Raw genomic sequence first — 13658 nt, 5'->3', positions numbered from 1 at the left:
AAATATTCCCCAAAAATATTTTAAAAAACAGGAAAAAAAAATATTCCTAAAAACAGAGCTGGTGTTTTTTTTTTTAACCTCTGAATTCAAAGTGACTTGTTGCAGAAGCGGACACTTTCCCACATATCTCCATATGCAATAAGATGGTTATGTTTACTTACTGGCTCTCAATAAAGGAATGACTGCGTGTATACTGTATTGTGGTTTGTTCTCTAATCTTTGAGGGAAAACCCTTTAAAAAATTATTCAGAAAAATAGGAAAAAATTATTCAGAAAAACAGAGGAAAAAATATTTTTTTAATACAGAAAAAAAAATTAAATATAAAAAATAGGGAAAAATTATTAAAAAAAACTGGAAAAAATACTCAAAAAAACAAAGCTCCCCCCAAAAAGGTATTTTAAAGCATTTTTATTATTTATGTATCTATTTATTTTTGCCAAAATCTTGTTCTTGCTCTGTATGTTCTTTTAGTAATTTGAGAGAGCTTACTTTATATTTATTTACTTTGATTTGAAATGTCTTTAACTTTTGTTTGTAAAACCTTTTAAATGTTGTGCTTTTAATTATATTACCTTGTGTATGAAATGCACTACAGTATATGAATAAAGCTACCTTGCCTAATGTTTGAAAAAAAAAGACAAAACAAAACGTGAATGATTCCCAAGACTTTTAAGAAAATATTCTGTGAAAGGATGTGGCAGAAGCTGACGTTTTGGAAGACGTGTTTCTCATTATATCTGGCGTAAATGTAACACAGCATTTCAGATAAAGAACATCATACCAACAGTCAAACTGTCTGGGGCTGCTTCACTACTTCAGTACTTGGACCACTTGCTTTGATTAATGGAACCATGAATTTGTCTCTTTCCCATAAAGAGGGAGAACATGCCAGTTGCCGAAGCGCACTTCGATCCAAAACACCATTGCCAAAGTGCGGACTTCAATTCTATTGACATGACCTTAAAAAGGACGTTAATGCTCGAAAACTCCAGTGTTGCTGAATTAAAGCAATTCTGCAAGGAAGAATGAGCCAACATATCTCCACAGAGATGTGAAGGTCGTTTTTTCCCCTCTTAATAAATAAAGCTATCATTAAAAAAAAAATTTTTTTTACTTGTGCTTATTTATTTGAGAATAAAACAGCTTTTTACATGCCACGTCAGACCAAGACACACTTGTTAGTAATAAAGCTGTAACACAGCAATCACTACAAACTATACCAAACGAGTCTGAAAGCACGAATATGTGAATCAAATCAAATCAAACCCATGCGCTCCTGCTCCCGCTCCCACACACCTCCTGACCACAGTTCCATCATCTTTGACAGTTTCACTTTCAACCACATGGGGGAGCTCTGCTCTGGTAAAACCACCAATGTAACCAAGTGCCTGGTGGCATTGAAGGAAGCAACAAATCACTGACTACAATTAAAATGATGATTTGTTTAGATGAAGTTTGTTTCATACAAATGTGAAAAGAGTGCGTGTGGACAAACCTGTTCGAAGTCCTCTTGGGCTGAGGGGAGGTCAGAAGCCAAAGACAAGTCTCCCTTGTGCGTCACTGTTCTTTTACCCTCTACCACAGTGGTTCTTTCGGCCAGACTGACTTTACGCACCTCAGCGGTCGCTTGTGATGCTGAGAATCCCTCATTTTCAGCAAATGTAACCTAGGCAACAACATATTCGATATCACAGACAAAAGCCAAACTCACAAAAACAAGGTTGTTTGTTGTAGATTCAGATAAAAAGGCCATTAAATGACTATAATGATATTTCTCTATTACCGTACACAGAGTAGGGACGTGTAGTATACGGTATGAATTTGGCTTATAGTATCGATTTGAACTCTACCTACCGACCAATAGCAACAGTGCTTGTTGATTACATTACATGAATACAGTATGGCTTCAAGCATGTCTGACTTGCCTGAACCTTTTTTTTTTTTTTAACCAGCTCCAAATCGTTGAAAAAAAATAGAGTGCGTCCACGTCGAACAGTCGTCCATCCTGCCTGCTTTCCTCACTGCTCAGGAACAACTGAGAGAATGCAACGTGCTAAGCTAACTTGCTCCACACGATGCGCTGGCTAGCTAGACACTGTCCGAGGTGACCATGGCTACTTAAAGTCACTATTCATTCCTCACATGTACTGTGGCAAATCATCTACCGTTCTGACAAGTATCGTTCGTTAACACTAGAGGAGGACGAGGAGTAGCTGCATTGGATACACCCAGCAAGAAGAGGTAACAGGAGAGGATAGAAACTATGCTAACTGCTAAATTTACTGTATGTGAAATGTAAAGTAGGGAAACACCAGAAAAACGGCTTCGGCGGTACATTAAACTTCAAATAGAAGTTTGAAAAACATTACAGAGAAGTGCAACCACATATGAACAGCAAATTAACAGGTAAATTACGCGTCTACAGAGGAAATGAGGCCACAGCTACACAGTAGGTACACACGACACCGCGTCAGGAAACCGGAAATTAATAAGTATATTACCGCATAGCACAAACATCAGCCAAAAGGGGAATCCTTTAGGTCAAACGTATATTAGTAGCCTATATAAAATATTTATATCTGCAATGTTGTTTGTGTTTGTTTGTACCATTGAGTTTTAATTTCGACTTTTAAGATCTGCACAATAAATGTTCTCAAAGTTATGTTACATCTGTTTTTATTTGTAATAAATTAATATTTTCTAAAGGACTAATATATAACCCATTCAGAAATACTTCCACTATAAATCTAAAACTTCAGAGGTTCAACTTATACAGTGATATGCATTTCAGCCCATATTTCAAAGCCCAAATAGAGTACACACACATACCTCTGTATGGTTTCCCTCGCTCTTTAGAACAGTGCGTTTCACCACTTTCGAGTATCCGTCTCCCTCTCCAACACTTATGGACCTCTGGGGGGATCCCTCTATTGAGACCTCCTCCCGTTCCACACCATCCGAGGAAACACACTTGCGAATAATCTTTCGAGTAACCTGAGAAAGGTCAAACATTCACTTTGAAGTAAGTAGCATTGTGGCTTTTATGTCCTTCCCAATATTTAATGGGTTCTTCCATGGACTATGCATGCACGAACCCTCTACAAAGTTTCTTTCAGAAAGGTTTTATTCCATTTGCGTGATCCTAATAACTAGATCTGTACTATAAACATTTTATTGTGTCAAACTGCTGTCATGATGGCATCAAAACAACACTAGTGTTGGCCTAAGGATTTTGCACTGTCTATGTCTATGAAATACTATATTTTCAGAGTTGGGCTTTTTACAAAGTTTTGCTGGTCAGTCATTCATCAGCAGTTTGGGCATCCTCAGTCCATCGTTTTATTTTAACCACGCTTCCGTCGTCACTTCGTCAAAACTATTCTAGGACTGACGGACTGTGGTGGGCATTCCATCAACAAAACGGGTGTCCGTCGGGCTCCGTCGGTACGTGACCCGGTTGGTGACGATTACACCGACAGATGAAAACCCACTTTTGTCAGTGCTTAGTCCGTCTTTTTTTCTTCTCGTCATTCATCAACAAAATCGTCCATCAATGATGGACTGAAGGACAGTCCGTCAGTACAAACAGAATGCCCACCTCTGGTCATTTTCAATGTGCCAAGTCTTTACAGAAAATCTTACTGTACCTTTCTGACAACAATGTGACCATTTTCATCTTTGTACTTTTCTTCTGTCACAGTCTGTGTAGGAAGGTCAGGCATTTCATCAGCCTGTAACGGAAAAAAGACACATTTCCAGACTGAAACTCATTGAGGTATGTAAAATTTGAAAGCATGTCAAACACTGGAAATGCACATTCAAGTTGCATTCTCAGGGAAAAATATGTAAACATGTGCAAATGAAGAAATAAGCACTGCTAAACACAGTATCACACTTTATACTCCATATTTTATCCACTTTGATTAGTCTAAAACTGTTAGACCGGCAATTTAAAGTTGACACTGAAAACTTAGTGTGGTTAAAATCACACCCTTCATGCTCCATCCATCCACCATCAATCATGTTGGGGTGGATACCTGAATGACAACTCTCCTTCGCACAATTCTGGCACTCAAAAACTCATCATCAGAACTCTCAGATAATGAGCCAATCTCTGCGTTGATCTCCTGACCAAGTAGAACAAAAGCCATTATGATTAAATGAAAGAAGAAATCCAAAATGAATGAACATTTTGGAAGCAAAGCAAGCAAGAATCAAAGTGGTATCGTGTACTTTCCAGAAATCATTTGCATTTCATATCCTGGACAGTACAACATAACTGTTTGTTAGTCTGATTTAAAAACCAAACAAAAAACAAAACCAAACAGGTGATTATGAAAGATGTAGCTATGATCTAATGGTGAGAATGAAACATGCACAGTTAGGACTTAAAAAAAAGAAGAAGAGAAATCACAAATGAAAATGTGGGTTATGAAGATTTCAACCATGTGGCCAGAGGGTTAGCAGTTATTCCTTTACAAAGCAAATCTAAAATTTGGTTAAACTCAGCTTTGAGAAAAGTTTGCAAGGCCAGTACGATCCACTAAATCTGGCCTTACCCTTGTCAGGGAATCTGAATCATCACATGCTCTCATTTTGGAGCCGGGCAGTTCACACAGGGTGAATTCCTCAGCAGATGCCCCTGAATGGAATAATACTTGACTCTCGATTGGTACATCTTCTTGAACAACAGAAGCATCCTCATAATCGTCACTTCCAGAGGAGAGCAACACTTGTCTATACACAGTTTCTTTCTCTCCTGGGCAACTGAGGTCATCCACCAGCTGATTTTTATTTGAGCTCGATGTTTTCTCAGGTTCAGTCTCAGGCTCAGTCTCTGAGAAATCAGATGTAGCCTGCCTGCAGTCAAAGTAAGGCTCTGGATCGGAATATTCAGAGGCTGGACTACTGCAGACAACTTCTTCATATGCTGGGAGCATGTGGGTAAAGGCAACTGTGGTCGAAGCATAGCCAGGTAGGATGGTGTACTCCTCATTAGAGGCGAATGAAGTCATTGCTGTTTTTGTTCGAACTGAGCTGGGTTGGGAATCAGGTACGTCATTGTCTACCGGAGTGAGGGATTCTTCCAGGTGCTGCAAATTAGCTCTTGCCTCATCTGAGCAACCATCAGTCTGCATTGGATTCTCAAAAATGAACTGTCTTCCAGAGGTAGCTGTTTCCAGATTATGTACAAAAGCCAATGGACTAATGTCATCTGAGGACATCTCAAACTTCGCTGAGGTGGAGCATGATGTGAGTTCCTCAAAGCTAAACCGTCTCACAAAAAAAGTTGGTTCTTGACTTGGCATATCTGAAGTTTCCTTGAGACTCTTCCTGGTTGTTTCTTCCTTTTCATAGGACATCACATTTGGCTCATGCTCTTGACTTTGAACAGCATCACTTTTAAAATATTCCTCACACATATTACTTGGCACATCTTCAAGAACTTTGGGGAAAACAGGTTTACCTACATCTGAAGTAAAACTCATGTCATGAGCTCCTTTAGAATATTCTGCACTTGGCAGGTTCTCAGTGGGTGAGATACTAGTTTCTCCACCAAAGGTTGATTGTATGATCGTTGGATCAACTGATACTTCTTCAGTGACAACTTGGTCGGATGTTTGAAGATGTGTAGGGCATGCGATTGATACATTTGTCTTGTTTGCTTCTTCATCTTGCTGCATACTGACTTTTACATTATCTGTAGTACATCCAACTTCAACTTGAAGGTTTTTGCAATCATAAATCTCATTACCCTCGGAGCTTTTGTCATTGGGTTGTGCTAAAGATGGACAAGGGAGGTTTGATCTAAACTTTTCATCTTTTGTCATTTTCATCCCTTCTAGATCTGACAGCAAAAAGTCCAGTTGTGGTGTTTCAGAAGCTGGTGGAGTTGGTGTGGAGTTTGATGATTTGATGATGTCCTTCTCACCATTCTCTTGAGCTGAGTCTTTGGTCATTGAGCTGAACCCTTCACTTCTTTCAAGAAATATTAAATCATTTTCTGTGGTTTGTGAGGAGCCAGTTTCAGTAGTCAGTGAGACCTCAGATTGTGTTTTACTTTGATAGAAAATATCATCAGTGGGTAATTCTCTATTTTCAGAGAGTATGTTTGCGTTACAACACATTGACTGTATGTTTGTTACAAAGCACTCAAAATCAGGATCTTTTTGCTCTTTAGGCTGGGAAAGATTCGTCTTGGAAGATGATGTTGATACCTGTAGGAAATGATGGAATGGAACAAAATGAAAATGATTTAAGATTGATGAAAAATGAAAGTTGAATGAAACATGCATTCTTTTTCCAGGAGTCAGAGCAGTGTCTCTGATGCAAAAATTCACTTAAAGCCCACTAGTATTTACCGAAGATCATTCCAGTAGTATATATAATATAACTGTTAATAACTACAAAAACAAATCCAAATCAAATACATTACATCATTTGATAAGTGATTTCTATTACCTATCAATAGTACACTGAATCAGAATATGCCATTGAAAATGCAATGACATTTTATAAGGCAGGGCACAAGTGAACTTGAGTCAAAATCCGGATTAAGTGTTAAGTGAAAGTGGACATGCATATTTTATATTTACTGGGGGTCTTCGCTTTACGTTCCTACACTGCCGATGTAACCTGAATTTGTACGTACGCAAGTCAGAAAGTGCTGTAGTCTATCAGTAACATAAATGTACACAGTAGTAATGTCACAATTACATAAAGCATTTGTACAAAGAAACACTTACAGGAATATAAAATCAAATGAAAAATAATACCTTTTGGTTGTAACTGAGCATGCCTTCTACCACATGACAACATATTTTTAGTCCGCTGTGCAAATTAGTTAATTATGCTTGCAACCTCCCCACCTCGTATGTCGGGATGATCGTAAAACAAGGACCCCCTGTAAATGGCTGATGCTGTGTTACAACATCAGTGTACCACATTCACCATTAAAAGGCTGAGCACATTACTTAATAACAATTATTACAGCTGCTGCGCTACAATACAGCCATACGGCAATCCCGATAGAAAACCATTCCTTCTGCTTGAATGCGAACACGCCATGGCAGCGGGGCCACTGTGTGCAATTAGTGAAAGCTTGAGGTAAAAGGTCCATTCCGAAAATATACAGTATACGGCCAAAATTATGAATTATGTGAAGCAACACTGCATTCACAGCAAGGCAAGACCTTCTGCTGTCTTACCGGCAGAAAGGAACTTTTGTCCATTCTCACTGACTGTCTTGTCATGTCTTTGAAAAGCACATCTTGGCTGTGTGTCATCATTATTGGGGATACAGTGTCTGTCCCTTCATGCTCAAGCAAAAGTTGTCTTTGTTCCATTGTTTCATTCCTTGTTCGAGTTTGTTTGCTCAAGGTCTCTGTGTCTTGAATGTCCATGTTTTCTTCCACAGACGGACTGAGACTCAACTCTGGCTGGCTATTATTGCCAGTCATATCTTCATTTGGATGAGGCTTGATGCTGTTTGTGTTTTCTAAAATACTAGATTCTTTTAGAAATTGCTCCTCCACAGTAGCTGTTAAGAACAAGCTGCTTTTCTCAGAAGTCTTTTCCAAGCCTTTATCAAATGCAGTTTCACCTAACAAGACTGTGTCACAATAACGTTTTCCTTTATAGACGGGATCATATATGTTTCCCATTAATCTCCTGTGTAATGGCTTGTACACAAGTCTTGGGTCTGTGTCAATACTTGGATCAAAGAGACATTGCTCAGATTGATGGTGTTGTAAACATTCTACTGAATCATGAATTGCAGGGGCAGGCGGTCTTAAATTATACAAACAGGGGTCACTAAATGACTGAACAGTCATGTTTCGATGGAGCATTGTGTGATCTGTTTCCCTGTCAAAAGAAACAAGTTCATGTGAATCTGGTTCACATATGTGTAAAAATGTTTTTGATTGTGAAAGTGATTCATTTAGATTACATTCTTCAGCAGGTTGTGAAGAATATTTGGGTGGAAAGACAGGACAGTCTGGAGGACATTTTGGAGTAGAGAATTTGTCAGCAAGGCAGGTGGAAGGTTGGTTCGGAAGATTATTTTTCGTAGTATTAAAACAACACAGGGAAAACTCACTTGACGTTTTTACAGCAAAACCGGGAGTGGCTGGTTGAGGATCGTAGAAATGCTGTTGTTCTGCATCTAATTTTAAAAGTGTTTTGAAAGAACATCTTCCCTTATAGAAGGGATCAAGCAAAGGTGATATTAATTTTCTATATGCATGGAGATCTTTAAACATTGGGGACAAGAATGATGTATCTGCAACTGTAAGAGATCTCACATCAGACTGACGGCCTGCATTTGTCAAACCACTATTGCTTGAAACAGCATTGTCTGATGACACTGAGTCTGGTGAATCTGGTCTGCTCTCATCAAAGAGATCATTGGGACAACATTTTGTATACTCAACATCAGACAATGTTGACAAAAGAGAAACTGTCTGAGCTTCAGAAAAAGTTAAGTAATAATAACAATGTTGTCTGTTATTTTGAACAAACATTGTATCGAGACTATATAAACATTTCCCAACTGAAGCTGCAGAATCTGGTGAGGATGCTCTAAAGTCCAATAGCCAGTCCCGAAGTAGCGACGTGTCTTGATCTGAAGAAACTGAATCTGGAGACAACACCCTGTTGCTAAATAAGAGATCTAGTTCCATGTCAAACGAAACAGACTGTGGAGACAGTGGTCTGGTCTCATCAAAAAGGTCAGTGAGACTCAAATCGTGATCATCCCAATCTGAAATGCTTGATTGTGGTGTGCACGACCTTTGGTTAAAGCATTGGTCATAACTCTCAATTTGGGCTATGTCAAAATGAGGAAAAGGTGAGTCAGGAGAAAGAGCCCTAAGTTCACAGTGAGATGCTACAGACTCTGGAGAATATGCTCTCCCCTCCATGACAAATTCAGCTGTGGAGGATTCAGAAAACTCATCATAGGAGTCAGACAGTAGTAAAATGCGCCTTGACTCAAAAGCCATGACTTTAGATATGGTATCTGAAGGTTTTTCATGTGTAGAACCACGGACGACATCTGCATATGTAAAAGGTCGTGCACAAGACTGAGGTTGGGCTGCAATTAGCAAGACTTTACTTTCTATTCTGACAGTTTCTGACAATAGCGAATCTGGCGATTCTGGCCTGCTTTCATCAAAAAGATCCTTGTCACAAAGTTCTGAATACTCAACGTCAGACAATGTTGACAGTGGAGAAACTGGCCTATCTTCAGAATACCTTATGTAATAATTATAATGTTGTCTGTTGTTTTGAACAAACATCGAATCGGGACTTAATGAACATTTCCCAACTGAAGCTGCAGAATCTGGGGAGGATGCTCTAAAGTCCAACAGCCAGTCCCGCAGTAGCGACGTGTCTAGATCTGAAGAAACAGAATCTGGAGACAATAACCTGCTGCTAAATAAGAGATCTAGTTCCATGTCAGACGAAACAGACTGTGGAGACAGTGGTCTGGTCTCATCAAAAAGGTCAGTGAGACACAAATCGTGATTATCCCAATCTGAAACGCTTGATTGTGGTGTGCACGACCTTTGGTTAAAGCATTGGTCATAACTCTCAATTTGGGCTATGTCAAAATGAGGAACAGGTGAGTCAGGAGAAAGAGCCCTGAGTTCACAGTGAGATGCTACAGACTCTGGAGAAGATGGTCTCCCCTCCATGACAAATTCAGCTGTGGAGGATTCAGAAAACTCATCAAAGGAGTCAGACAGTAGTAAAATGCGCCTTGACTCAAAAGCCATGACTTTAGATATGGTATCTGAAGGTTTTTCATGTGTAGAACCACGGACGACATCTGCATATGTAAAAGGTCGTGCACAAGACTGAGGTTGGGCTGCAATTAGCAAGACTTTACTTTCTATTCTGACAGTTTCTGACAATAGCGAATCTGGCGATTCTGGCCTGCTTTCATCAAAAAGATCCTTGTCACAAAGTTCTGAATACTCAACGTCAGACAATGTTGACAGTGGAGAAACTGGCCTATCTTCAGAATACCTTATGTAATAATTACAATGTTGTCTGTTGTTTTGAACAAACATCGAATTGGGACTTAATGAACATTTCCCAACTGAAGCTGCAGAATCTGGGGAGGATGCTCTAAAGTCCAACAGCCAGTCCCGCAGTAGCGACGTGTCTAGATCTGAAGAAACAGAATCTGGAGAAAATGCCCTGCTGCTAAATAAGAGATCTAGTTCCATGTCAGACGAAACAGACTGTGGAGACAATGGTCTGGTCTCATCAAAAAGGTCGGTGATACACAAATCGTGATCATCCCAATCTGAAACGCTTGATTGTGGTGTGCACGACCTTTGGTTAAAGCATTGGTCATAACTCTCAATTTGGACTATGTCAAAATGAGGAACAGGTGAGTCAGGAGAAAGAGCCCTGAGTTCACAGTGAGATGCTACCGACTCAGGAGAATATGCTCTCCCCTCCATGACAAATTCAGCTGTGGAGGAGTCAGAAAACTCATCAAAGGAGTCAGACAGAAGTAAAACAGGCCTTGACTCAAAATCCATGACTTTAGATATGGTATCTGAAGGTTTTTCATGTGTAAAACCACGGACGACATCTGCATATGTAAAAGGTTTTGCAAAAGACTGAGGTTGCCCTGCAATTACCAAGTCCTTACTTTCTGTTGTGACAGTTTCTGACAATAGCGAATCTGGCGATTCTGGCCTGCTTTCATCTAAAAGATCCTTGACACAAAGTTCTGAATACTCAACGTCAGACAATGTTGACAGTGGAGAAACTGGCCTATCTTCAGAATACCTTATGTAATAATTACAATGTTGTCTGTTGTTTTGAACAAACATAGAATCGGGACTTAATGAACATTTCCCAACTGAAGCTGCAGAATCTGGGGAGGATGCTCTAAAGTCCAACAGCGAGTCCCGCAGTAGCGACGTGTCTAGATCTGAAGAAACAGAATCTGGAGACAACGCCCTGCTCCTAAATAAGAGATCTAGTTCCATGTCAGACAAAACAGACTGTGGAGACAGTGGTCTGGTCTCAACAAAAAGGTCAGTGAGACACAAATCATGATCATCCCAATCTGAAACGCTTGATTGTGGTGTGCACGACCTTTGGTCAAAGCATTGGTCATAACTCTCAATTTGGGCTATGTCAAAATGAGGAACAGGTGAGTCAGGAGAAAGAGCCCTGAGTTCACAGTTAGATGCTACAGACTCTGGAGAAGATGGTCTTTCCTCCATGACAAATTCAGCTGTGGAGGAGTCAGAAAACTCATCAAAGGAGTCAGACAGAAGTAAAACAGGCCTTGACTCAAAATCCATGACTTTAGATATGGTATCTGAAGGTTTTTCATGTGTAAAACCACGGACGACATCTGCATATGTAAAAGGTTTTGCACAAGACTGAGGTTGCCCTGCAATTACCAAGTCCTTACTTTCTGTTGTGACAGTTTCTGACAATAGCGAATCTGGCGATTCTGGCCTGCTTTCATCAAAAAGATCCTTGACACAAAGTTCTGAATACTCAACGTCAGACAATGTTGACAGTGGAGAAACTGGCCTATCTTCAGAATACCTTATGTAATAATTACAATGTTGTCTGTTGTTTTGAACAAACATAGAATCGGGACTTAATGAACATTTCCCAACTGAAGCTGCAGAATCTGGGGAGGATGCTCTAAAGTCCAACAGCCAGTCCCGCAGTAGCGACGTGTCTAGATCTGAAGAAACAGAATCTGGAGACAACGCCCTGCTCCTAAATAAGAGATCTAGTTCCATGTCAGACAAAACAGACTGTGGAGACAGTGGTCTGGTCTCAACAAAAAGGTCAGTGAGACACAAATCATGATCATCCCAATCTGAAACGCTTGATTGTGGTGTGCACGACCTTTGGTCAAAGCATTGGTCATAACTCTCAATTTGGGCTATGTCAAAATGAGGAACAGGTGAGTCAGGAGAAAGAGCCCTGAGTTCACAGTTAGATGCTACAGACTCTGGAGAAGATGGTCTTCCCTCCATGACAAATTCAGCTGTGGAGGATTCAGAAAACTCATCAAAGGAGTCAGACAGTAGTAAAATGCGCCTTGACTCAAAAGCCATGACTTTAGATATGGTATCTGAAGGTTTTTCATGTGTAGAACCACGGACGACATCTGCATATGTAAAAGGTCGTGCACAAGACTGAGGTTGGCCTGCAATTAGCAAGACTTTACTTTCTGTTCTGACAGTTTCTGACAATAGCGAATCTGGCGATTCTGGCCTGCTTTCATCAAAAAGATCCTTGTCACAAAGTTCTGAATACTCAACGTCAGACAATGTTGACAGTGGAGAAACTGGCCTATCTTCAGAATACCTTATGTAATAATTACAATGTTGTCTGATGTTTTGAACAAACATCGAATCAGGACTAAATGAACATTTCCCAACTGATGCTGCAGAATCTGGGGAGGATGCTCTAAAGTCCAACAGCCAGTCCCGCAGTAGCGACGTGTCTAGATCTGAAGAAACAGAATCTGGAGACAATAACCTGCTGCTAAATAAGAGATCTAGTTCCATGTCAGACGAAACAGACTGTGGAGACAATGGTCTGGTCTCATCAAAAAGGTCAGTGAGACACAAATCGTGATCATCCCAATCTGAAACGCTTGATTGTGGTGTGCACGACTTTTGGTTAAAGCATTGGTCATAACTCTCAATTTGGACTATGTCAAAATGAGGAACAGGTGAGTCAGGAGAAAGAGCCCTGAGTTCACAGTGAGATGCTACCGACTCTGGAGAATATGCTCTCCCCTCCATGACAAATTCAGCTGTGGAGGAGTCAGAAAACTCATCAAAGGAGTCAGACAGAAGTAAAACAGGCCTTGACTCAAAATCCATGACTTTAGATATGGTATCTGAAGGTTTTTCATGTGTAAAACCACGGACGACATCTGCATATGTAAAAGGTTTTGCAAAAGACTGAGGTTGCCCTGCAATTACCAAGTCCTTACTTTCTGTTGTGACAGTTTCTGACAATAGCGAATCTGGCGATTCTGGCCTGCTTTCATCTAAAAGATCCTTGACACAAAGTTCTGAATACTCAACGTCAGATAATGTTGACAGTGGAGAAACTGGCCTATCTTCAGAATACTTTATGTAATAATTACAATGTTGTCTGTTGTTTTGAACAAACATAGAATCGGGACTTAATGAACATTTCCCAACTGAAGCTGCAGAATCTGGGGAGGATGCTCTAAAGTCCAACAGCGAGTCCCGCAGTAGCGACGTGTCTAGATCTGAAGAAACAGAATCTGGAGACAACGCCCTGCTCCTAAATAAGAGATCTAGTTCCATGTCAGACAAAACAGACTGTGGAGACAGTGGTCTGGTCTCAACAAAAAGGTCAGTGAGACACAAATCATGATCATCCCAATCTGAAACGCTTGATTGTGGTGTGCACGACCTTTGGTCAAAGCATTGGTCATAACTCTCAATTTGGGCTATGTCAAAATGAGGAACAGGTGAGTCAGGAGAAAGAGCCCTGAGTTCACAGTTAGATGCTACAGACTCTGGAGAAGATGGTCTTTCCTCCATGACAAATTCAGCTGTGGAGGATTCAGAAAACTCATCAAAGGAGTCAGACAGTAGTAAAATACGCCTTGACT

At 40.2% G+C, this 13658-nt stretch overlaps 2 protein-coding genes across 2 annotated transcripts in view; both read right to left on the bottom strand.

The window, feature by feature from the left end:
- LOC147169765 (uncharacterized) overlaps positions 1–13658 on the bottom strand; it is a 94428-nt gene that overhangs the window by 2332 nt on the left and 78438 nt on the right. The window contains exons 44-47 of the mRNA XM_086081677.1: positions 3649–3732; positions 2831–2995; positions 1497–1667; positions 1298–1389 (exon numbers count right to left, since the gene is read on the bottom strand). Coding sequence (XP_085937803.1) covers positions 1298–1389; positions 1497–1667; positions 2831–2995; positions 3649–3732 — 512 coding nt within the window. The remainder of the gene's footprint in view (positions 1–1297; positions 1390–1496; positions 1668–2830; positions 2996–3648; positions 3733–13658) is intronic.
- LOC147169766 (uncharacterized) overlaps positions 3930–13658 on the bottom strand; it is a 33175-nt gene continuing 23446 nt past the window's right edge. Inside the window, exons 11-16 of the mRNA XM_086082007.1 lie at positions 12442–13656; positions 10888–12006; positions 9324–10452; positions 4561–5237; positions 4039–4128; positions 3930–3935 (exon numbers count right to left, since the gene is read on the bottom strand). Of these exons, the coding sequence (XP_085938133.1) occupies positions 3930–3935; positions 4039–4128; positions 4561–5237; positions 9324–10452; positions 10888–12006; positions 12442–13656 (4236 nt within the window). The remainder of the gene's footprint in view (positions 3936–4038; positions 4129–4560; positions 5238–9323; positions 10453–10887; positions 12007–12441; positions 13657–13658) is intronic.

Source organism: Leptonotus elevatus, chromosome 8 (assembly GCF_054856555.1).
Source record: "Leptonotus elevatus isolate MCC_2025b chromosome 8, RoL_Lele_1.0, whole genome shotgun sequence".
NCBI classification, from domain to species: domain Eukaryota; kingdom Metazoa; phylum Chordata; class Actinopteri; order Syngnathiformes; family Syngnathidae; genus Leptonotus; species Leptonotus elevatus.
Note: the sequence above shows the minus strand (reverse complement) of the source record. Positions and strands in the feature narration are given on the sequence as shown.